The sequence below is a fragment of the Canis lupus genome, chromosome 27 (assembly GCF_003254725.2).
Source record: "Canis lupus dingo isolate Sandy chromosome 27, ASM325472v2, whole genome shotgun sequence".
Classification (NCBI taxonomy): domain Eukaryota; kingdom Metazoa; phylum Chordata; class Mammalia; order Carnivora; family Canidae; genus Canis; species Canis lupus.
Genome location: NC_064269.1, coordinates 42,898,962 through 42,923,232, shown reverse-complemented (window position 1 = coordinate 42,923,232; position 24,271 = coordinate 42,898,962). Strand labels below are relative to the sequence as shown.

At 44.6% G+C, this 24,271-nt stretch overlaps 1 protein-coding gene across 2 annotated transcripts in view; it reads left to right on the top strand.

The window, feature by feature from the left end:
* The first annotated feature begins 1,616 nt into the window (after positions 1 to 1,616).
* Positions 1,617 to 24,271, top strand: part of NINJ2 (ninjurin 2) — an 84,339-nt gene continuing 61,684 nt past the window's right edge. Inside the window, exon 1 of one of the 2 annotated variants that reach the window (XM_035706830.2) lies at positions 1,617 to 1,763. In XM_035706830.2, coding sequence (XP_035562723.1) covers positions 1,731 to 1,763 — 33 coding nt within the window. In that variant the 5' untranslated portion in view covers positions 1,617 to 1,730. The remainder of the gene's footprint in view (positions 1,764 to 24,271) is intronic. The other variant, XM_035706836.2, reaches the window with a different exon arrangement.

The following is a 24,271-nucleotide window of genomic DNA, read 5'->3' as shown; positions in this document are numbered from 1 at the left end:
GCTCTTAGTTCCCGTGTATCTAAGGGAGAAGAGGAGCTGTAGCCAAGTGTCTGGTAGGACAGTTTAGAGGGGGCCACCTTAGAAGGGTGGGCCATTGAGCTGGTACCTTAGGGATGGGAACACATATGACTCATAGACTCATGGGGTCTCAGGATGGTTCACATCATCACAAAAGCTAAGATGGGCAAAGTCAGTGAGGGAGCCCATGGGGTCCTTGAAGAGCAAAGCAACAATGGACCATGAGTTATCCTGGCCACAGCCATCAGCCACCAATAGTAGTAGGAGGCCCTGGAACACACCCAGTCTCTCCCCAGCAGTCACCGTCTCAGCCCCACCCAGCAACTCCATAGCAGAAATTAGCAGAGGCTCCAGGGTACATCGAAGAGCCATCCACCTCCAAGAGCTACCCCTCCACCTCCAAGCATTTATAAACCAATCCCCTCTCCCATGCACATTGATGCCATCTTTGGGGGGAGAGAAGTGGAAATTGGAAAGCCTAAGCATTCTATCTAAACTGGACTGTTTACCATTTAAATTAAATCCAACTGTGTTTATTAGACTAGACTGAAATGTGATCCTCATCCCATTGACCAACCCTCCCACTCACCACATGTCTAGCAGGGTGGGGACGTTACATCATTTAATAGAAATGAAGAATTGCCCCCCAAACACACACACACACACACACACACACACACACACACACACACCCATCTCGGGCGGTACATTTAAGTGTGGTGAGAGTAAATTTGTGACACTGCTACTCTCTTCACTCCTTTTAAGCTCTGAATTGGATTACTCCCATTTCCTGCTGCCCCCATTATGCACGCATCATGCATACCCATGCCCACACAAGCTGGTGTCTAAAACTAGCTTCAGGAAGAAGCCAGAAGAGTTTTAGGCTCTAAGGTAAACAAGAGAAAAGAAAACCTTTCCAAAAAAAGACTCACTCCTGGTAGCTTTAATTTGAAAGTAGGGAAAATGCAACTACTTGCATAAACAGAATGTGAAGGTATAACTTTTTCCTGCTCTCTTCCTGTCCAATCAAGAGAGAAAATGAGGACATCAAATAATCTGTCAATAAAAGTTTATTGCTTACTCACTTTGTAGAATAAGGCTTATGTTTCAGGACCTATTAGGTAAGCTGCTTTTTTTTTTTTTTTTTTAAACTTTTAGGGATAGAGGGAACAAGAGACCGAAGTCTGTCAGCCTGCATCTTGGAAATATGCTGGAGTCCACCCACCCTTGATGACTGGGGACCTTATTCGGCTCCACTAATGTGAAGTCAGACACCATCCTCAGGCTGTTTTTCAATTTCCTTGATAAATCCACAGGGTTTCTATGCCAGTGGTAAAGCTAACTCAAAGCAGGCTGAGTGACCTTGGCTGGCCCCTCTGGGACTAGAGGGGCACTGGCGCCAGTAAAGAAAACGATGCTGTCACTACCAACTCAAAAAGCCACCTAGCAATGTGCCACACATCATCCTCTGGAGTGCATATGTGTTCACACACACGCAGACGCACACAAGCGTATGCATGTGTACACTTCCCCCAGGGGCTGAGGCTAGGACAGGCATCCCACATCAGATGGATAAATAGCAGGTCTGTCCTGCCAGCTGTGTGCTCTCTCCCACCCAAAGAAAGCAGTAGAGACTCAGACAGCTGAGCCTGGAGTAGCCCACACAGTCTGTTACCAGAACCAGTGTGTGTGAGGCACTTGGGGGCAGCAAGATGGAATCAGAAAGAGAAATCATCAACCTCCAAGTAAGTTCTCTCTGGGACAGGGGAAGGAGGGTGGAGAGGGAGAGAAGAGGTAAAGTTGAGGGAAGGAAGGATTAATATTTCGGTCACTTGATATTCCCCCCCTCCTCTCCCTTTCCTTCTTACTCACCCCCTTCTCCAAATGTTCCCTAGGTTTTGTCTCTTTATTATCTTTCCATTTCCTTGTCTGGTTCTTTTCTTGTTTTGAAATATGTGAGAATGGGGTTGTTTAAATCCCTCTTGGCCTCTGCTTCCTCTTGTCAGTCAAAGAGCTAATTAGATTCGTATTACCAGAAGATGATTTCACATTCGGCACAGCTCTTTCCTCCAAACCCCAGGACAGAGAGACTTATTTGGGAGCTGCCGGGCAGTTCTCTGGAGACAAGGAAAGATATGAGTTTTAGAGTTAAGAAGAGAGACAGCTGGCCAACTTTGCATTTTACAGGTTGGAAAAAACTGGAGCCACTCCTCAGCTGTCTCCACAAAGCTCTCCTGTGTAGGACAGAGTGTCTTATTTGGACAGGGGTAAAAAGGAAGCCAGTATAATCTGCTAGGAGGAGGCAGAGACATGCGTCTCTCCCTACCTGGGACAGGCTGAGAGGGCATCAGAGGTTCCAATCCACCAATGTACGGGAAGGGGATGGGATGATCTGGTGAGAAGACAGCCAGGTCCCTGGAACTGACACTCTCTGACTCTGTCTAGTGAATAAAGTCAATCCTTCTGTAGGAATCATACGGGTTGTATGATAAAGTTTCATAGAGTTGGACAATTACAGAGGGAGAAGAACTCTGAGACCAAGATTTTTTATCATGACATCTGTTCTTCAGATAAAAGCTTCAACAGCGTCCTGGTATATGCTTCTGATAAACAAGGAGCTGCTGTGTGTGTTGGGCATGGTGATGCAGGCCTGCAGAGCCTCCGCCCTCAGCCCCACCACCCCTGAGACATGACCAGGGAAGTTCTAGGGTCACCTGGACTACTGTGTCAAGGCCGTCGATCTAGTACAACAGCCAAATAGAGTTGTCATACAGCCCCAAACATGTTCCCAATCCAGGGTTTGCTGGTCCTTCTGCTGGACTATTCTTTCCCTTGGCTGGCTCCTTTCTAGTATGCTCAGATCTCAGCTCAAATGTTACTGCCTCAGGGAGACCTTCCCTTCACCCTCTATAGGGGAACCCTCCTTCCAATTTGTCTTTATTACTTGTTTTATTTCTTCCATAGCACTGCTCACTATGAAGCCACATTGTTTGATTACTTATCCAACTGAATCAACCTCATGAAAACATAAATGCCATTAAAGCAGGACCTCCCCTGTTGCTTCCATTACTGTAGCCCTAGTGCCCAAGGCACTGCTTTGTACACAGTAGTTGCTCAGAAAATATGTGTAAGGGAATGACTTAAAGAAATAATGAAGTAGAGGGGATCAATAATACATATAAGGTCACTTAACCCAACCCTGACAGAGTCAGGATCTCAACACAAGTCTTCTGACCCTGGGGTGTATTTTTTTTAAGATTTTATTTATTTATTTATTTATTTATTTATTTATTTATTTATTTATTTGAGAGAAAGAGAGCAAAAGCACAAGCAAGGAGAAGGACCAAGGGAGAGGAAGAAGCAGACTCCCCACTGAGTGGAGAGACAAATGCAGGGATCACCCCATGATCCCACCCCGAGATCATGACCTGAGCCAAAATCAGATGCTTAACTGACTGAACCACCCAGATGCCTCCCTGGGGTGTATTTTCTTATTACTTCTTCTAGTTCTTGCCTCCACTGGATCCTTAGTAGCTAAGGGAACGGTATTGCTCATTTTTAGTCTCTGAAGAACAAGTTTCTTATGTGCTGGTGAGTTAAACTATCCTGAGTTATGGGCTTAAGAATTCTACATTTGAAAGATGGTTCAGAAGGAAAGAGGTAGGTAGAACTAAGGAGGAGAAAATTATTGGCCAGGCCTTGATAAGTGTCACTATTTCTAGCAGATAACTGAAGTGTTAGGGTGGCTTTCTTTCCTTTACTAGAGTCATTCCCTCTTCTCCTATTGTACTCTTTTATTCTGGTATCTTATTCACATATTCCTTTGGCCATTTATTTTTTGGTCAGCCAGAAGGTCATCCATGAGTTTCCACATCTTCCTGTGGATCCAGCTCTCTGGATCCAATAAGGTTTCGGAACCTTTCTGGAAACAATCACTGGGGTCTTCTGAGAAGAAGGCAAGTTTGGATTAAGGACAGACAGAAATACCTGTCCCCTTGTAGTATGATTTTACCCTCTCCTCATGTGGCTGCTAACCACAGGAAATCCAGAGGCAAGATATATATATAAAGACCCTAGAATATTATGTACTGAATAAATATTAGTTCCTCTGTTTCTGAGAATGGTTTTCCAGGAACGGTAAAGTGATATTGACTGTAGCTAAGCCATTTCATCTATTAACAAATACTTATTAATCAATAACTCTATATTTCCCTCTGTACTTGTTAGGTATGGAAAAGTGTTCTTTATTTTATGAGGTCATTATAGTGGGTTGAATTTCTGTGTGAACCATATAGTGTTACTCTATTTTATAGCCCCAAGACTCATTTTTAAACTTGCAAAAGTATTATTTACCCCAGGAAAGACAGCTAGAAAGTATGTGAATAATTTACTGTTTTCCAGCCTGAACACCTCAAAGCCCACGTCCAAATAATGATGGCACAGTATTTAAACAGAGGCAACTCTCTTTACCATATAAATGTCGGTCTCCCCCTTATAATCCTGATCTTGAAGACTTCATTTTTGTTAAGTATGTAAATGAATTCCTATTCATCACTACCCCATTACCAAAACAAGCCAAACCAAAGGGAGAACAAATATTAAGTGAGCGTCAAAACTGTACTAAGCACAGTACAAATGCTTTCTCTGTTCTAACTTGTCTATACTATGATACCTGACCTTAGAAAGCTTATGATGTGGAAGAAATCTACACAACTACAATTACAAAGAAGCTGTTCAATTAAAACTGTATTTCCCAAAAATGTGGTACAATACCACTAATGGGTAGTAAAGGGACAACCAATGGCTGAGAATTTTTTATTGTAATGACAAGCTTTATAGTTTTAGTATGTATTACAAAAAAAAAAGGTAACTAATCCATCAAACCTGTGATTTCAAAATTTTTATTGCTCAGAATGAGGCTAAAGTAAGTGGTGTGATATGTTTTAAGACCTTATTCAGACCTTATGTATGTCATGGGCACACCCTGAACATTTGAATAATTGTATCTGTCTTAACTGTTCAGAAATGTGGCTGGTCTGGATGATATAAATCACAGGGGGGTATGTGTGTGTGTGTGTTCTTTCTTCTCATTAGAAAATTGCAAACAAGGTGCAACTGAAATTTGGAAAACTTTAATTTAAAAAACCTTATTGAAGCCTCTCTAATCAGTGCTGCAGGTATTTCCCAAGGTCAAAACCTGTGAGACCGAGATGGCTAGTAGGGGTCTCTCTCTTTCTACACCCAAGCATCTGTCCTCTCCCCGCCCTTAGTGGCAGCCCTGCCAGGGAACTAAAGTGACTCCTTTTCCAAGACTCTACCCTTGACTAGTTTTCCATCTCTCCTCCACTCCCAGAGCCTGGATGTATAAAAGGTGGAGGACAATCACTTTCTTCCCCTTCAATTGATGTTGCAAAGTATCGAGTTCAAGCCACTCTCCTTGCTTCTTCCCCAAATGGAGCTCCTCTTCTGCTTACAGATTACCTATGTAGACTCAGTCCACTGGCCCCTTTCTTCTACCTATGCTAGGTGTTGAGAGACACATGAAGATGGTCAAAGACAGACTCTTAGTAAGAGAAAGAAGATTTATACACAGTGAATGCAAATTCAAGGCAGAAAGGGTTAAGTACAGCAAGAGACAGAATGGAGGGGAGGTAAAAATTACTTATGAGTAGGAGGGCTATAGATTAAGTACTCTGGAAGTATTTCCAAATGGAAATTCCAGAAAAGAGTTTGGTAGTATGTATCAAGAGACTTAAAAATCACCCAGGTGGCTCCTGGGTGGCTCAGTTGGTTAAGCGTCTGCCTTGGGCTCAGATCCTGGCGCCCCGGGATTGAGCCCCACATCCACCTGGCTCCCTGCTCAGCGGGGAGCCTGCTGGCTGGCTCAGTAGATATAAAATGTGACTCTTGATCTCCGGGTTGTGAGTTCAAGCCCCACTTTGGGTGAGAGATTACTTAAAAAGACACAAACTTTAAAAAAGAAAAATGACTCAGTAACCCCACTTCTAGAATCAGCTTAAGAAAATAATCAGACATGTGTTCAGATATGTAAGATGGGGTCACTGAAGTATTGTGCAGAGCAAAAAAAAAAGGAGTATCCAAAAATGAGGGGATGATTAAATAAATTTTGGTGCATCTGTAAGTGGACATCATGAAATAATTTTTTTCCAGTGTTTGGGGATAATATTTAAAGAAATAGCAAAATGCTATTCCTATGTAAATCAAGAAAGTAGGATACAGAAGTGTATAAACATTTTACCCCAATTTTCTTAAAAAATCATACAGAAGAAATACGTGCAGGAAAACTACTCACAAGCAATACACCAAAATGTTAATACTGGTTATTTTGGGGTTATGAATGACTTACTTTCTTCTTTTACTTTACTTTTATTCTTACTTTTTATTTCCTTTACACATTTTTACCAATGCATATATTTAGAATAAAAAAAAACCCTTTAGTTTAAAAAAGAAAATTAGAGAAGCAGATGTGCCTATATGCAAATCTGTGAATTTGAGCAGATCTACACACACATATATATTTATTCTCGACTCTGACTACCATAGAAAATAAACAGCTGACTAATCTTTTGTGTAAGTAGGCATCTCCTTGTAAGTGGCCATCATCGCTCTTTTTAAAAGTTTTACGTGGTGTCTCCACTCTTGTTTTTTAATGTGTCAGTATTCTTCAAGAACAGATTTTAGGAATGTGAAATCCAGGGACAGACCTGCAGACTACTGAGTTTCTATTCAGCTCCTTCAGAGGGACATCAGACACGAGTAGGGAGGGGTGAGGTAGTTACATCCTGATTTAATTAGATCTTATACCTGACAACTTCAGTAACTTGAGCTTCTATCACCTAAAGGCAAATATAAAATCCTATATATTAAGTAGAAAGACAGATAACATAGATGATAGCTAGCTAGGTAGACAAACAGACAGATGGCAGAAGGATTTGGGACGATTTCTTGGAAGAGATAGTCATTGCTTAAACTTTGGAGAATGAATAGGACTTTGACCAGCAGAAGATATTCCAGTGGTAAGAACAAAGGTTGGAAGCAGGCAGGGCATCACAGGGTATATTTTGGGAAGGACAAGTAGTCTGATTTGTCTATGCTCTAAGGTGAATGGAGGAAAAACAGAGGGAAATATAGTTATAAAGGTAGGTTGGAACCGATTGTGATGGACAGTGAAGGCCATCTCCTTGAGGATGTGTTGACCAGTCACTCTGGTGACTGATGTTTTTTGCTCTGCAGAAGCACCTGAGCTCACAGGTGGAGTCTTAAAAAGGGGTGGGCAAGGAAAAGGAATGTGGCTAGGTCTTCCAAGACCTAAGGCCCCTCCCAGAGTTGAGCTTCTTTCTAAATGGGACTGGGAGGGGCTGTTAGTCTACTAGACCAAAGGCCTTGTTTATAGAAGAGAAAACTGAGTCTGGAGCTATGTGATGTTTAACTAGGTCTTAGAATCCTCACATACGATCTGCCCAAAGTCAGCCACGGCAGCATATCCAATGGACCACTAAAATACTCAATATATACTATAATTGTTGACTAATTCATAATTCAATTTGCCATGCACAATGAAAGCCTCTTCTAAATACATGATGAAATCTAATCCTCCCAACCATCCTGGCTGTCATTCTTCCATCTTTAATGGAAGAGGAAATGAAGCTCAGAAAGGTCAAGTACAAGACAGCAGAGTGAGAAAATGGCAGGGTGAGGACTCAGACCTAGGTCTTCTATTTGCTATATACTCTAGTTCAGTGGTTTTCAAATGCGATCACTGGAGCAGCAGTATCCCATCACTTGGGAATGTGTTAGAAATGCAAATTCTCAGCTCCCTCTCCAGACCTACTAAATCAGAAACTCTGGTGACTGGGCCCAGCAATCTGTATTTTAACCAGTCCTTCAGTAATTTTGATGCTCTCTAAAGTTTCAGAACCACTGCCCAGATACATTGCTGATTGATGAGGGGGTTGGTATGGAGGCTGCAAGCCTGGCCTCCTTTCTTTTTTTTTTTTTTTTTTTAATTTTTTTAAAAATAAATTTATCTTTTATTGGTGTTCAATTTACCAACAACAGAATAACACCCAGTGCTCATCCCATCAAGTACCCCCCTCAGTGCCCATCACCCATTCACCCCCACCCCCCACCCTCCTCCCCTTCCACCACCCCTAGTTCGTTTCCCAGAGTTAGGAGTCTTTATGTTCTGTCTCCATTTCTGATATTTCCCACACAATCCTTCTCCATTCCGTTATATTCCCTTTCACTATTATTTATATTCCCCAAATGAATGAGAACATACAATGTTTGTCCTTCTCCAATTGACTTACTTCACTCAGCATAATACCCTCCAGTTCCATCCACTTTGAAGCAAATGGTAGGTATTTGTCGTTTCTAATGGCTGAGGAATATTCCATTGTATACATAGACCACATCTTCTTTATCCATTCATCTTTCGATGCACACCGAGGCTCCTTCCACATTTTGGCTGTTGTGGACATTGCTGCTAGAAACATCGGGGTGCAGGTGTCCCGGCGTTTCATTGCATCTGTATCTTTGGGGTAAATCCCCAACAGTGTAATTGCTGGGTCATAGGGCAGGTCTATTTTTAACTCTTTGAGGAACCTCCACACAGTTTTCCAGAGTGGCTGCACCAGTTCACATTCCCACCAACAGTGTAAGAGGGTTCCCTTTTCTCCGCATCCTCTCCAACATTTGTGGTTTCCTGCCTTGTTAATTTTCCCCATTCTCACTGGTGTGAGGTGGGATCTCATTGTGGTTTTGATTTGTATTTCCCTGATGGCAAGTGATGCGGAGCATTTTCTCATGTGCATGTTGGCCATGTCTATGTCTTCCTCTGTGAGATTTCTGTTCATGTCTTTTGCCCATTTCATGATTGGATTGTTTGTTTCTTTGGTGTTGAGTTTAATAAGTTCTTTATAGATCTGGGAAACTAGCCCTTTATCTGATATGTCATTTGCAAATATCTTCTCCCATTCTGTAGGTTGTCTTTTAGTTTTGTTGACTGTATCCTTTGCTGTGCAAAACCTTCTTATCTTGATGAAGTCCCAATGGTTCATTTTTGCTTTTGTTTCTTTTGCCTTCGTGGATGTATCTTGTAAGAAGTTACTGTGGCCGAGTTCAAAAAGGGTGTTGCCTGTGTTCTCCTCTAGGATTTTGATGGAATCTTGTCTCACATTTAGATCTTTCATCCATTTTGAGTTTATCTTTGTGTCTGGTGCAAGAGAGTGGTCTAGTTTCATTCTTCTGCATGTGGATGTCCAATTTTCCCAGCATCATTTATTGAAGAGACTGTCTTTCTTCCAATGGATAGTCTTTCCTCCTTTATCGAATATTAGTTAACCATAAAGTTGAGGGTCCACCTCTGGGATCTCTATTCTGTTCCATTGATCTGTGTGTCTGTTTTTGTGCCAGTACCACACTGTCTTGATGACCACAGCTTTGTAGTACAACCTGAAATCTGGCATTGTGAGGCCCCCGCTATGGTTTTCTTTTTTAATATTCCCCTGGCTATTCGGGGTCTTTTCTGATTCCACACAAATCTTGAAATAATTTGTTCTAACTCTCTGAAGAAAGTCCATGGTATTTTGATAGGGATTGCATTAAACGTGTATATTGCCCTGGGTAACATTGACATTTTCACAATATTAATTCTGCCAATCCATGAGCATGGAATATTTTTCCATCTCTTTGTGTCTTCCTCAATTTTTTCAGAAGTGTTCTATAGTTTTTAGGGTATATATCCTCTACCTCTTGGTTAGGTTTATTCCTAGGTATCTTATGCTTTTGGGTGCAATTGTAAATGGGATTGACTCCTTAATTTCTCTTTCTTCAGTCTCATTGTTAGGGTATAGAAATGCCACTGACTTCTGGGCATTGATTTTGTATCCTGCCATGCTGCCAAATTGCTGTATGAGTTCTAGCAATCTTGGGGTGGAGGCTTTTGGGTTTTAGGTAGAGTATCATGTCATCGGCAAAGAGGGAGAGTTTGACTTCTTCTTTGCCAATTTGAATGCCTTTAATGTCTTTTTGTTGTCTGATTGCTGAGGCTAGGACTTCCAGTACTATGTTGAATAGCAGTGGTGAGAGTGGACATCCCTGTCTTGTTCCTGATCTTAGGGGAAAGGCTCCCAGTGCTTCCCCATTGAGAATGATATTTGCTGTGGGCTTTTCGTAGATGGCTTTTAAGATGTTGAGGAATGTTCCCTCTATCCCTACACTCTGAAGAGTTTTGATCAGGAATGGATGCTGCATTTTGTCAAATGCTTTCTCTGCATCTATTGAGAGGATCATATGGCTCTTGGTTTTTCTCTTGCTGATATGATGAATCACATTGATTGTTTTACGAGTGTTGAACCAGCCTTGTGTCCCGGGGATAAATCCTACTTGGTCATGGTGAATAATTTTCTTAATGTACTATTGGATCCTATTGGCTAGTATCTTGTTGAGAATTTTTGCATCCATGTTCATCAGGGCTATTGGTCTGTAATTCTCCTTTTTGGTGGGGTCTTTGCCTGGTTTTAGAATTAAGGTGATGCTGGCCTCATAGAACGAATTTGGAAGTACTCCATCTCTTTCTATCTTTCCAAACAGCTTTAGTAGGATAGGTATGGTTTCTTCTTTAAACATTTGATAGAATTCCCCTGGGAAGCCATCTGGCCCTGGACTTTTGTGTCTTGTGAGGATTTTGATGACTACTTCAATTTCCTCCCTGGTTATTGGCCTGTTCAGGTTTTCTATTTCTTCCTGTTCCAGTTTTGGTAGTTTGTGGCTTTCCAGGAATGTGTCCATTTCTTCTAGATTGCCTAATTTATTGGCGTATAGCTGTTCATCATATGTTTTTAAAATCGTTTGTATTTCCTTGGTGTTGGTAGTGATCTCTCCTTTCTCATTCATGATTTTATTAATCTGAGTCTTCTCTCTCTACTTTTTAATAAGGCTGGCTAATGGTTTATCTATCTTATTAATTCTTTCAAAGAACCAACTCCTGGTTCTGTTGATCTGTTCCACAGTTCTGCTGGTCTCGATTTCGTTGAGTTCTGCTTGAATCTTTATTAACTCTCTTCTTCTGCTGGGTGTAGGATCTATTTGCTGTTTTTTCTCTAGCTCCTTTATGTGTAAGGTTAGCTTTTGTATTTGAGTTCTTTCCAGTTTTTGAATGGATGCTTGTATTGCGATGTATTTCCCCCTCAGGACTGCTTTTGCTGCATCCCAAAGATTTTGAACGGTTGTATCTTCATTCTCATTAGTTTCCATGAATCTTTTTAATTCTTCCTTAATTTCCTGGTTGACCCTTTCATCTTTTAGCAGGATGGTCCTTAACCTCCACATGTTTGAGGTCCTTCCAAACTTCTTGTGATTTAGTTCTAATTTCAAGGAATTATGGTCTGAGAATATGCAGGGGACGATCCCAATCTTTTGGTATCGGTTCAGACCCGATTTGTGACCCAGTATGTGGTCTATTCTGGAGAAAGTTCCATGTGCACTTGAGAAGAATGTGTATTCAGTTGAGCTTGGATGTAAAGTTCTGTAGATATCTGTGAAATTCATCTGGTCCAGTGTATCATTTAAAGCTCTCATTTCTTTGGAGATGTTGTGCTTAGAAGACCTATCGAGTATAGAAAGAGCTAGATTGAAGTCACCAAGTATAAGTGTATTATTATCTAAGTATTTCTTCACTTTGGTTATTAATTGATTTATATATTTGGCAGCTTCCACATTCGGGGCATATATATTGAGGATTGTTAAGTCCTCTTGTTGGATAGATCCTTTAAGTATGATATAGTGTCCCTCTTCATCTCTCACTACAGTCTTCGGGGTAAATTTTAGTTTATCTGATATAAGGATGGCTACCCCTGCTTTCTTTTGAGGACCATTTGAATGGTAAATGGTTCTCCCACCTTTTATTTTCAGGTTGTAGGTGTCCTTCTGTCTAAAATGAGTCTCTTGCAGACAGCAAATAGATGGGTCCTGCTTTTTTATCCAGTCTGACACCCTGCGCCTTTTGATGGGGTCATTAAGTCCATTCACGTTCAGAGTTACTTTCGACAGATATGAGTTTAGTGTCATCATGGTATCTATTGAGTCCTTGTTTTTGTGGATTGTTCCACTGAACTTCTTCTTAAAGGGGAATTTTAAGAGGCCCCCTTAAAATTTCTTGCAGAGCTGGTTTGGAGGTCACATATTCTTTCAGTTCCTGCCTGTCTTGGAAGCTCTTTATCTCTCCTTCCATTTTGAATGAGAGCCTTGCTGGATAAAGTTTTCTTGGTTGCATGTTCCTCTCATTTAGGACCCTGGATATATCCTGCCAGCCCTTTCTGGCCTGCCAGGTCTCTGTGGAGAGGTCTGCTGTTACCCTAATACTCCTCCCCATAAAAGTCAGGGATTTCTTGTCTCTTGCTGCTTTAAGGATCTTCTCTTTATCTTTGGAATTTGCAAGCTTAACTATTAAATGTCGAGGTGTTGAACGGTTTTTATTGATTTTAGAGGGGGATCTCTCTATTTCCTGGATCTGAATGCCTGTTTCCCTCCCAGATTAGGAAAGTTTTCAGCTAGGATTTGTTCAAATACATATTCTGGCCCTCTGGCCCTTTCGGCGCTCTCGGGAACCCCAATTAAACGTAGGTTTTTCTTCCTCAGGCTGTCTTTTATTTCCCTTAATCTATCTTCATAGCCTTTTAATTGTTTGTCTCTTTTTTCCTCAGTTTCCCTCTTTGCCATCAACTTGTCTTCTATGTCACTCACTCCTTCTTCCACCTCGTTAACCCTTGTCGTTAGGACTTCTAGTTTGGATTGCATCTCATTCAATTGATTTTTAATTTCTGCCTGATTGGATCTAAATTCTGCAGTCATGAAGTCTCTTGAGTCCTTTATGCTTTTTTCTAGAGCCACCAGTAGCTGTATAATAGTGCTTCTGAATTGGCTTTCTGACATTGAATTGTAATCCAGATTTTTGTAACTCTGTGGGAGAGAGGACTGTTTCTGATTCTTTCTTTTGAGGTGAGGTTTTCCTTCTAGTCATTTTGCTCAGTGCAGAGTGGCCAAAAACAAGTTGTATTGGGAAAAGGAGAAAAAGAGAGGAGAGAAAGAAGAAAAGAAAAGAGAAAAAGAAAAAAGAAAAAAGGAAGAAAAAAAGAAAAAAAAGAGAAGAAAAAGAGAAAGAAAAAGAAAGAAAGGGGAAAAAAGGGGTGGGGGAAGCAAACAAATCAAAAAGCAAAAAAGAAAAAAATACAAAACAAACCACGGGGGAGTATCTTCTGCTTCTGTATACTTTAAGTCCCTTGACTTCCCCCTGAAACTTGTCCGTCCAGCTGGTCTTCTGGGGGAGGGGCCTGCTGTGCTGATTTTCAGGTGTTAGCACTTGGGGGAGCTGCTCTGCCCCCTGCCTGGTGCAGGGCTCGGTGGGGGTTGTTTACCCCGTGAGGCCCCAGGAGGAACAACCGCAGTGGCAGCGGCCAGCTCTGGAGCCTGTATTCAGCTCCCACAGTAACTACAGAGCTCTCCTTCCTCAGGGCCTGGAGGCTCCAGGGCGGGGCCGCTGATCTGCTCAGCTCGGGGCAGGAGCGTCCTTGCAGTCCTGGGCCCTCCCGGCCTCTGCCTGTCCCCGGGGGGAGGCCGGATCCTGGGCTGTGTCCCGGCGCCCTGTGCTCCGGGGCCTGCGTTGTTGGATTCGCGCTCCCACCTGGCCTCCTTTCTCCCAGATAATCCTAGATAAGCCAAGGAATAGCACTTGTGCTGGACCAGGAGTAAGGCAGGGATCAGAATCAGGCAGAGATGCTGGCAAAGCAAGAGGCTCATGCTGGATCAGATGCTAGGGCCTGGGAACTACCAGTCACTTTTTTTTTTTTTTTAAGATTTTATTTATTTATTCATGAGAAACAGAGAGAGAGAGAGAGAGGCAGAGACACAGGCAGAGGGAGAAGCAGGCTCCATGCAGGGAGCCCAACATGGGAGTCGATCCTGGGTCTCCAGGATCCCGCCCTGGGCCGAAGGCGGTGCTAAACTGCTGAGCCACCCAGGCTGCCCTACCAGTCACTTTTTGAGAGCACAAAGGATCTAAGTCTCACAAGCCCAAACTTCTTGTTTCAACGTGGAGCACCACCACACTGTCATTGCTACTACTTGCCTGCCACATACTTATGGGGATTTATACCCACTCTGATGAAAGATGGTTTGGGATGACTCCAGGAAAGAGTGTATTAGACAAGCCTCGGGAAATGAAGCATTAGGAAGGGCACAGGTGAAGACGGATGTCTCTGTCCTGTCACCCAGCCCAGCCTTACACAAAGAGAGAAGGACAACTGTAGGCAAGGGTGGACTTTCCCACAGGCCATGGACACTTGGGGTGGAGGTAGGGAGGTATTCCCTTTCTGTAGGGGTGGAGCAAAAAGAGCCCAGGAATACAGGACTTTGGGGATGGGAGGAAGGAGGGCAGGGGGCACCTGCCAGGTGGGAGAGAGTTGCATCCTGCAATCTGGAACATCTCTACACAAAGGCTAACCGGTATCCTAAAGTGGTGAGCCTCAGAGCTGGAAGTCCACCAGGCTCCACGCCAAGAGAATGGAAAACCCTGGGCCTCTCCAGAGGTGAGCTCCCTTTCCAAAGCCCCATTCAGGGAACTGGGACTGTTCACCTCCACATGCAAGAATCCGGTCTTGGTCTTTGTGTTTGTGAGCTTACCCTGTCTCCCAGGCATGGAGTCCGGGGACCCATTTTCTACCTGGATACCCATTTGCAAGTTCTCATCTATACACAGCTGGGCTGGTAACATTCATGTGGCTGGGACCTCCCCTACCACCACCCCCTTCAGCTGCAGTTTCCTAGAAATATGACTGCCCCAGGGTCAGGATTCAAACAGGCTCAATCCCAAGGGATAGCAGGGCAGGGCGGGTCTGGCAGCATTGGCACTTTAATGCCGCGCCCTGTCTCTCGTCTCCCAGGTTTTCACAGCGATCTATGTCTTTTAGTGCTCAGCCATACACCGTGTTGTGAACTGCCTTCAACAGGGTTGGGTTGGGAGTGGGGAGCAGAAGTCCTGCAAAGGCCCACGGCTTGTCCTGGCCACCACAGCAGAATCTTGGTGAACCAGATCCCCCGGTGCCTTCCCAGCCCCATGGAACCTCCAAGCTGCCGAGCTCGGTGCTCTCAGGCCCTCAAGGAGCAGGAATTGGACAGGAGTTCCACAGCCTCTGTCCCAGCTGAGATCACTCCTCTCCAGAAAGAAGGAAAACATCTCCTGGTGATTATGGGGGACTTGAAGAGAAGGGATGGAGAGGAACAAAGAGTAGACAGCTTTCTGCTCACTTTAGTTTCCAGTGGCATCCCAAACCCCAAGAGTTCAGTATGGCCTGTGGGGTCTCCACGCGCTTTTCCCAGTACTTAGCGGCCAGCAGGGGGCTGCCCCTGAGACTGAGATGGAGAGATAGAAGCAGAGAGCCAGAGAGCAGCCCTGTTGTTTTGTTTTCCATTCTCCACGTGATCTGCAGTACTTTTCCTCCTTCCCATTAGAAGTCCGCCTCCTCCCTACCATCCTGATGTGACCTACTTATCTACTCCCTTTAAAGGGAGGTACTCTGGAAGACATCCCAGTCCAGGGCGGTTCTGTCTGATTCTCAAAGAGACAAGTTGTCTCTTTAATAAGGGAACTCCAGAAGCTGTAAAATCGGGGGTAGGGGCCAGGGTGGTGAGGTAGTGAGTAGGTCAGATAAGGTTAGGGAGCCTGAGGAGCAAGGAGCGCGCTCAACGGCGGCATGGCTTTGGCCATCATGATGGATCCGTGCCATGACTAAGGGAAATAGGTTCTGGACCGAGCAAAGGGTGGTGGAAGCAACAGATATTGACTGCTGGAGAGAGTGTAAAAAAAAGAAATAAAAACAAAATTCCAGCTCTTGAAGGTTTCTGCCCTGAGTTCACTGAGCTATCTAATCTCCCAGCACTAGTTCCCTTACCTGTGAAATGAGGATAATAATTTTGACCACAGGAAATAGATGAAAAGATTAAATTCTTTACCCCAGCCCTGTTCCTTCCTAAAGAAAACCCAACCAGGTCTCAGAATATTGGCACAGAGGTGACAACGGCTGCCACTTGTTTATACGTACCTGTTCTGTGGGAGGCACTGTAGATATAGTTTAAATTCCATAAGGAGTGCATTATGCCCAATAAGGCATCTGAGGCTCAGAGAAGTTAAATCACTTATGCAAAGTTGCACAGCTAGCAAGCAACAGAGTGGAGGTTCACACTCATGACTGTCTGATTCAAGGGCGTGTGCTTAAACACACCTCCCCTGGACAGTAACGTCACCAGCCTTAATGAGAAAGGATCTGGCAAAACCCTTGTCCCCAAATCTCAGTAAATCTGGAGTGCTGAGTCAGATAGGGGCTGGAGGACTCAAACAATAATTGAGCTGTATAATGATATCATTTTATGCTAATCTTGGCACCGACGAGAGATTGTCTTGCAGTCTGGAAGTCTATAAACGCCTATCTGGTCTCTAGCCACTGGGCCTCCAGTCTGGCCTCCCTCCAATCCATTCTCCTCACTGTAGCCACAGAGAACATTTTCCTGCTTCTATCCTTGGTTCCCAGCTGCCCTCAGGATTCCATCCAGACCCAATGTGGCCACAGCCTATCTTGTCCTTAGTGGATCTGAGGCCTGGGAGGCCCTACTCCATTTGTATCAAATGTATTAAAATATACCCGTATCGTTCACTATATATCAATTTTTTAATGTAAAAAATTCTGAAAGGATTTTTAAAGACTTGAAGGTTGAAATGACTCATTTAAATGTTCAGTTTTCTTTTTTTTAATTTTTTATTGAAGTTCGATTTGCCAACAAAACATTCTGTTTTTATATGTAGATGCCAATACATTTTCTTCAGGTCTCAAATCTTTGGGGCCTTTGGAAAGCTCATGAGTAAGATACACATGGTATGTATGGGTGAAACAGCACTTGCTGCAGCCCCTGGCCACCTGCCATGCATGTCAGGCTTCTGTAAATACTGTTTCCTTGGGTTAGAATTGTGTTTCTTTTTCCAGAACTGTACCTGCTTATACCATTCCCCCTCTCCCTCAGTGCTCTGCAGTTTATTTATTTGACCTTAGTTCCTAGGTGCTTAACCTCTCAGCTTCCTTGTATATAAGATAGGAATAATGATACTTACTTCTTAATGCTTTTAAGAGGATAAAATCAGTTAACACACCAAAACCTTGCTATACAGAGTATGATTCATGCACCATCACAGGGGAGGTGGTTAGAAATGTAGAATCTCAGGACCTACCCCAGATGTACTGATCAGAATCCACCGGTTAACAAGATCCCCAAGTGACTGGAATGTTCATTTAAGTTTGGGGAGCACTGGATTACAGCACTCCAAACAATGCCTGCTCCATAATCAATACATGCTAGCCATGTTATTAGTATTGTTGTGTTTATTAAAGGTCAATTTTTTAAAAGATTTTTATTTATTCATGAGAGACACAGAGAGAGAGGCAGAGACATAGGCAGAGGGAGAAGCAGGCTCCTTGCAGGTATCCTGATTCAGAACTGGATCCCAGGACCCCAGGATCATCTGGGGACCTGAGCCAAAGGCAGATGCTCAACCACTGAGCCACCCAGGTGCCCCCAAAGGTCAATTTTTTATAGTTGTCTCCAGCTTCCCCTCTGACCCTACTTTTAACTTCCAAACTCTAGTTCAGTGCTTTTCAAGTGGAGCCTCTGCAGCACACTTGCATTCTGGGAGCTGGATGATGCCTGGCATTTCAGCCAAATGCTGAGGTTAGTCAAGACCTCTTTCCTACTCTCAGGTAGCCTCCCTCCATCTACAGAGGGAAATAGCTAAGGAAATCACAACAGACAGTGTCATAAGAATTACCAAAAAAAGGGATATAGGGGTGCCATAAGGGGCAGCTGGCCTATATTGTGGGGGCAAGGAAAGTGCTCTCCAATCTAAGACCTGAGGCTGCCTTCAGTGCTATTCCTCTAGGGTGTATTGTGTTAGAAGAAAAATACACTTTAACTTTTCTCAGGCAGGTGCTCTCTGCAGTGGGCTGACTTGCTAGTAGAAAGGGGCCTGGAAATTCTGGGAAAACCTAGGCCCTTGATGTTTGCTGCCCCAAGCAAACAAGGGAACCCATAGGAGTTTGAGTGTAGACACTACTTGGCGTCCTGGTATGACCCCCCAGTCACTTAGAAAAGACCAATGGTTTCGTTGCAAACCGGACCTTCAGTAGTGGTGCAATTCTCTCGGAAGCTCGGTCTCCCCATTTCCAGAACTAGAATAGCGATACCCCCTCTACAGCCCGGGGGGGCGGGGGTGGATTGTGAGGATTGCTCCAAGGCACAAAAGTCAGGCTCCAGGCACACTGTAGGGGCGGGATCAAGTGTTCCTCCTCCGTGATCCGTGCGGCCGGCAGCGCGGTGGGCTCAGGCCCGAGGGCCGGGCCGGGCCGGATCTTCAGGACCCGTCAACACCCGAGTCCTTCAAATACCCTCCTCCCTTCCCTCCTCCCCACCCCCGGCTGCAGGCTGAGGTAGGCTGCGGGCGCGGGCTTGCACGGTCTCCCCGCAGCAGAAGCCGCCGCAGCTGGAGGGGACGGGTCCGTTCGGGCCACAGGTGCGCCAGGTCCGGAGGGAAGAGAAGGCGCCCTGGGAGGGGTCAGCCCTCGACGGATGCCTGAAAGCCCCAGAACAGAGCGGGCAGTGTGGCCACGGGGAGCCTCGGGCAGCCGGCCTGCCCTTAAGAGGTGCGCTCGCGGGCGGGTGGATACTGCCTTCAGAAGGAAGACACCGCGGCCGCGAGGGCGGCCCGGGGGCGGCCGGCAGTCCCGCAGCCCGACCTGGCGGGAGGGGCCGGCGGAAGAGGCCGCGCGGCCAGGGGGCCTCGGATTGGCTGAGGGAGGCTCGCGCCGCGCGTAGGGCCGGGGGCGGGGCCGGGGGCGGGGCCGGTCGCAGGTCCGCTGACTCCCGCCCAGCCGGCCGCGAAGGGGGAAGCTGGCCGGAGGGCTCGCTTCGCTGTCCGGCCGCGGAGCCCGCTGGCGGTTGGTCTTGAGCTCTTGCTACGTGGCTGTCCGTCTTCCTTCTCCGGCGGAAGGCCGAGGGCCGTCCTCGCCGGCTGCTGAAGCAAAACAACCCCGCCCCGCCCCGCCCCGCCCCGCCCGGCCCGGCCTGGCCTCGGCTCCGCTCGCGACGGCCGGTCGGCTCGGGTCCGGGGGGCCGAGGGGCCTCTTCCTGCGCCGGGTCCCGGGCGCACTTGCTGCTCGCGGTGGGTGGAGCGCGGTCGGGGCCATTTCGGTTCCTTCTTGGCCTGGAGTCCATGGCTTCCTGCCGACTTTCCCCTAGGCTTCCCTTAGGTTAATAATAGCTACGTTCTCTGAGCACTTACTTTGTATCTAGCAGACACTTTGCATATTTATTTTTATAGTTCAAGGCGACTTTGTAGCTATCATCCACCCCAATTTCAGAAGTTCGCAGAAGTTAACTTGCCGAATGTCACAGCCCGCAGGTCGTTCCACGGGGATTCACATCCTATAGGCGTCGGAGCCGTCGCTGGGCACGTCCCCCTGTCGTGCTCCCCGGCTCAGGCCTTTGCCAGGAGCGTGCTGAAGTCTGATGATGGGCAGCTAAAGTCTGCCCTAAAGCCACATTGTCTTCAAAGACATTTTTTGGGCCGGACTAGGAAACAACCTAACTCTGGGGCAATATAGAAAAGATGCCTTTAGAACCTGTCTCTTTAGCACAGAGATATAATCAAACCTAGTGATGCGGAATTCTTTCCTGACTTCCATGAGAGGGATCCTGGCTTGGGGCGCATTCCTCCCCCCTTGCACATACCCCTTCCTCTCCCCTTCATCCTGCCGAGAAAGAGAAAGAACAAGCCATTGAATTTGTCCAAACCTCTCCAATTGGAGCTCACCTGTAAATCGAGCATAAATAAAACCAATCTTGAGAAGGGGAAAGTGAGGCACCCTTAGCAACTCAATACAATCACTTTCTGGTGCTCAGAGTGCTTGAGAACGACAACAGTGCCCCTGGTCCTATCCTCATCACCCCATAGTAGACACACCTCATGTCCTCCTTCTCAGAGGGTAGGACTGTTCAAGAAGGTGGACGCGGTAGCTTTGAAAGCCAGAGAACATTATACGTGGAAGACAAGATTTTTGTTTTGATGAGACATCAGTAAGGCAATGGCTGTTTATTATTTTAAACGAGTAAAAGCAAAGCGTCGAATAATTCCACCTTGTAAAGATAATTACAGAAGAGAAAAGCCTGAAACCCACCTGGAGGACCTATACTTGAAGATCCGTAGACACACAGCATGCAAACAATTTATGAAGAACACTTCTCACCCCCATTTCCAACCTACAGCCCTCCACTCCTCTGGACTGAAATTGGAACAAGGTTGCAGGACAGAGAGGGAGGGCGGTGGGGATGATCCTTTTTTAACATATGAGTAAACACAATACAAACAGGTCCTTTAAAAATAAGGAATACCGGGGGTGCCTGGGTGGCTCTGGTCATGATTCCAGAGACCCAGATGGAGCCCCACATTCTCTGGTCTCCTTGCTCAGTGGGGAGTCTGCTTCTCCCTCTCCCCCTGCTCCTTCTAGTGCTCACACACACACTCTCTCTCAAATAAATTTTTTAAATCTTTTTTTAAAAAAACACAAGGAATACCCTTAAAAAGGGAGGATAAGTTACTAACTAGTTGAGCACAGGAGATCCTGGAGCTGTTAAAAGGGAGCTCTGAGCAGAGCTGTTCCTCTAGGGTGTATTGTATTTGAAAGAAATACATTTTAACTTTTCTCAGGCCAGAAGCCCTGCTACCTACTGTTTTCTAAAGCTTCAGTTTCCCGGTTCGGAAAATAAGGACTTTGGGTGTGAGGGTTCCTAAGCTGCCCCCAAGTTTGGAAACTCCTAATTCTGCAATACCCTGATATTTTCATTAAGTGATGTTCAACTCCTCCATCTCAATAACATGTTAATCATCTGACTGACTGCTCAGCTTTCCTGCTTTATGAGATCATCACTGCCAGTTCCAAGTGCATTTGGCTGCCAGAGAGCAAACATTCCATGTGTGAACTGGGGATACATATTGCTGTGATAATAGGTCTGGCAAATTTGAAGCATGCTGATTTAATCTGAAATAGCACAATGCTCCAACACACTATTGAGGACCTGGGCCTGGGGCAAAGCTTCCTAATTTGCTTTCAGGTGGCATCCATCATAATGGCTCAGGGCTTTGAGAAGGTAAAATATAACTTCCCATCGTCAGTTATCCAGTCCACAACCCACCTTGCGTCAGGTAAGATTCATTACACCTGGACAACCATCAGGCTTGCCTACGAAGCTGAGGTTCCACCTGGTCTGATCCACAGTTGGCTCTACCACGGTCCTCAGGAGGCACTGTGGAAATCTATGTATATTGCATGACTAAATACAGACATGGCAAATAGTCATGATCTCTCAGTAACATCCCACACATAGTTTCCAGAAGGCATCAGTAGCTCCTTATAGGTACCTCAAAACATCAAATCCATAGATGAGGCCCATAGGTTAAGGTAGGGAATGGGCTTCTTTTTTTTTCTTTGCAGGTTAATTCTCACACAGTGTTCTGAGTGCCATCGTTCAGATGTAGAAACACAGAGAAGGTAGGAAAGGGCTGGGGAAAGGGGTACCTTGATTGAACAGCTTTTGCATAGTGGTAAAGAATATAAGGTCTGGAGCTAGACTGTTTGGGTTCAAATCCTGCATCTTCCACTTCCTTGGTGTGCTAACTTAAAGCAAGTTACTTAACATCTCTGTGCCTCAGGTCCTTATAGAACTATCAATCATATAGAGCACTAAGAACATTGCTCCACGTTAGTGCTACCTAAATGTGACATTATTGCAGCAAGTCCCATGTTAACTGCCTTACACTTCTTTTTGAAAAGGAAGTTACTGAGTTCTACTCCACTAGTTATAACAATGTCTGTGACCAGGGGTATATGTGAGGAAGGATATAAACAGATATATGGACCAAACCCTTGTTTCTTCTACTAGGCCCTTCCGCATAGAGGGTTTCATCCCGTACCTGAGAGCTTTTTCTTTTTTTGACACCTTAATATGAATTGGAAATCTCTCCATGTCAGAGTATGTAGATCCACTTCATTCTTTTTAACTGCTGTGTGATATTACATAATATGAACATGGGATAGATTATTTACACATTCCCCTATATTTCTTGTGTACCTCATGTTTACTGTGTACAGTACAAGATGTGGGAGGAAGCATAGGTGGTAAAGTAGCAGAGAGTGTAGTTCTCCAAGAAGCTGGTGGGGAAATTTGGGACTTAGATGAAATAATCACAGACTAATAAAAGAAGGTATATAATAAAATATTAAATGGAATTCAAAACTAAGGGTCAATGCTTGTCATTGAATAGGAAATAGCAATACATTGTATAGAACAATGGAGCCTAGAGCCTGCCCCTCCTGGCAGCTTTGGCTGGGATGGAGAGAGGAAATTCACCCATAAGTCCTTAGTTCTTCCAGCCTCATTGAAAAATGACTCAGGACAAGAAAGACAAGTCTACGTTCCCTTAACAAGCTGCAACACAGCAGCACACTAGTGTCTCAGCTAGATGTGGAATGCAGCAGGGCTACATATTCTCTTGCCACTTGTCAGGCATGTGGACAGCACCTCCCTAGAGCAGTGCAGACATTTGTTCTCACCTCCAGTCTCTGGTAGAGTCTCATATTGTTCTTCTTGAATCCCAAGTGGTGCAGATAAATTCTTTAAGGCACAGTGACTTGACTCAAGGAACCCAAATAAGAACTCTTTTTTTTTTTTTTTTTTTCTAAGTATGTTCCACATCCAGTGTGGAGCCCAGCACGGGACTTGGACTCATAACCCCCAAGATCAAGACCTGAGCTGAGATTAAGAGTCAGATGCTTAACCAACTGAGCCACACAGGTGCCCAGAGAACTTCCTTTCTTGAGATCCTCAGTCCTTTGTTTGGCTCTGCTTCCTTGGGAAGGATTCACAGGGTTGTGAGAACAGTTGCCCTATGAGGCTGAGGTAGACATTCTGTGGTTAGGTATTCATAAGCTTTAGCCAAAGCTGTACTTTTGGCTAAAGTACCCCACCCCTAAGCACTAATTTCCTCCTAAACCAGTAACACCTACCTGGTTGCCACAGAGAATTAGATTGTGTCAAAGTCCATACTTGATTTATCTTCCTTTTGCAAGTCCCTACCTGGCATCATTTTAATACCTTGGTTGGGAATAAACCTTTTGACTATCCTCGACCACTTGTTTTTTTGGTTTTTTGTTTTTATCCTTGACCACTTGTACTTCCATGCTTGCCTTTCTGTCTTTATTGATGAGATTGTCAATAGTCAACTAATAGAAAAATATTTATTAGGCACCTGCTATGTATTTAACTCTGTACAAAGCATAGGGTTGGGGATGCTGGTGGAGGGAGAGTTCTAAGAAAAGTGATTTGGGTCATCTGGGTGGCTCAGTCGATTTAAGCATCTGACTCTTGATCTCAGCTCAGGTCTCGATCTCAGGGTCATGAGTTCAAGCCCCACATTGGGCTCTAACACCAGGTGTGGAGACTACTAGAAAAAAGAAAAGTGAGACATGGTCCAGCTTTTGGGGACTAAAATCACTGATACACACAAGAACACAATAGAGTAGATCCTGAAACAGTCAAGGTAGACAGCACAGACCCTATGTGCTTTGAGAGAGCAGAGAAGCAACGTTGGAAGAAAATGGAGGGCTCAGTAAAGAGTTGCTATTGTCAGGAGCATCTCTTCTCACCTCCCAAATACTCCATGCCAGTTTCTTCTGGCAACCCTAGGGAGTGAGTTCAGGAAAACAGGATGATCCAATGTGGCAAACACTAACATTTTACTCGTGGATTCACAGAAAGTCAGTGTTTCCCTGATCATTTGGGAACCAACATTACTAGACTATATTTTTCCTGTAATATTTTATTTTCCAAACCAAGACAATGAATATTTGTAAACTCTTCCCCTACATTCATCAATTTTGCTACATTTACTTTACCTCTTACTATAAATGCATCCTCTTACCTTTTAGAAAGAAAGTTGCAAATATCCTCCCTAAATACTTCAGCATATATCTTCTAAGAAGGGCATTCTCCTGCCTAGCCCCAATATCATTATCACTCTGAAGAAATTTCACATTCATATACAGTTTATATTCACTTTTCCCAATTGCCACACAACAAT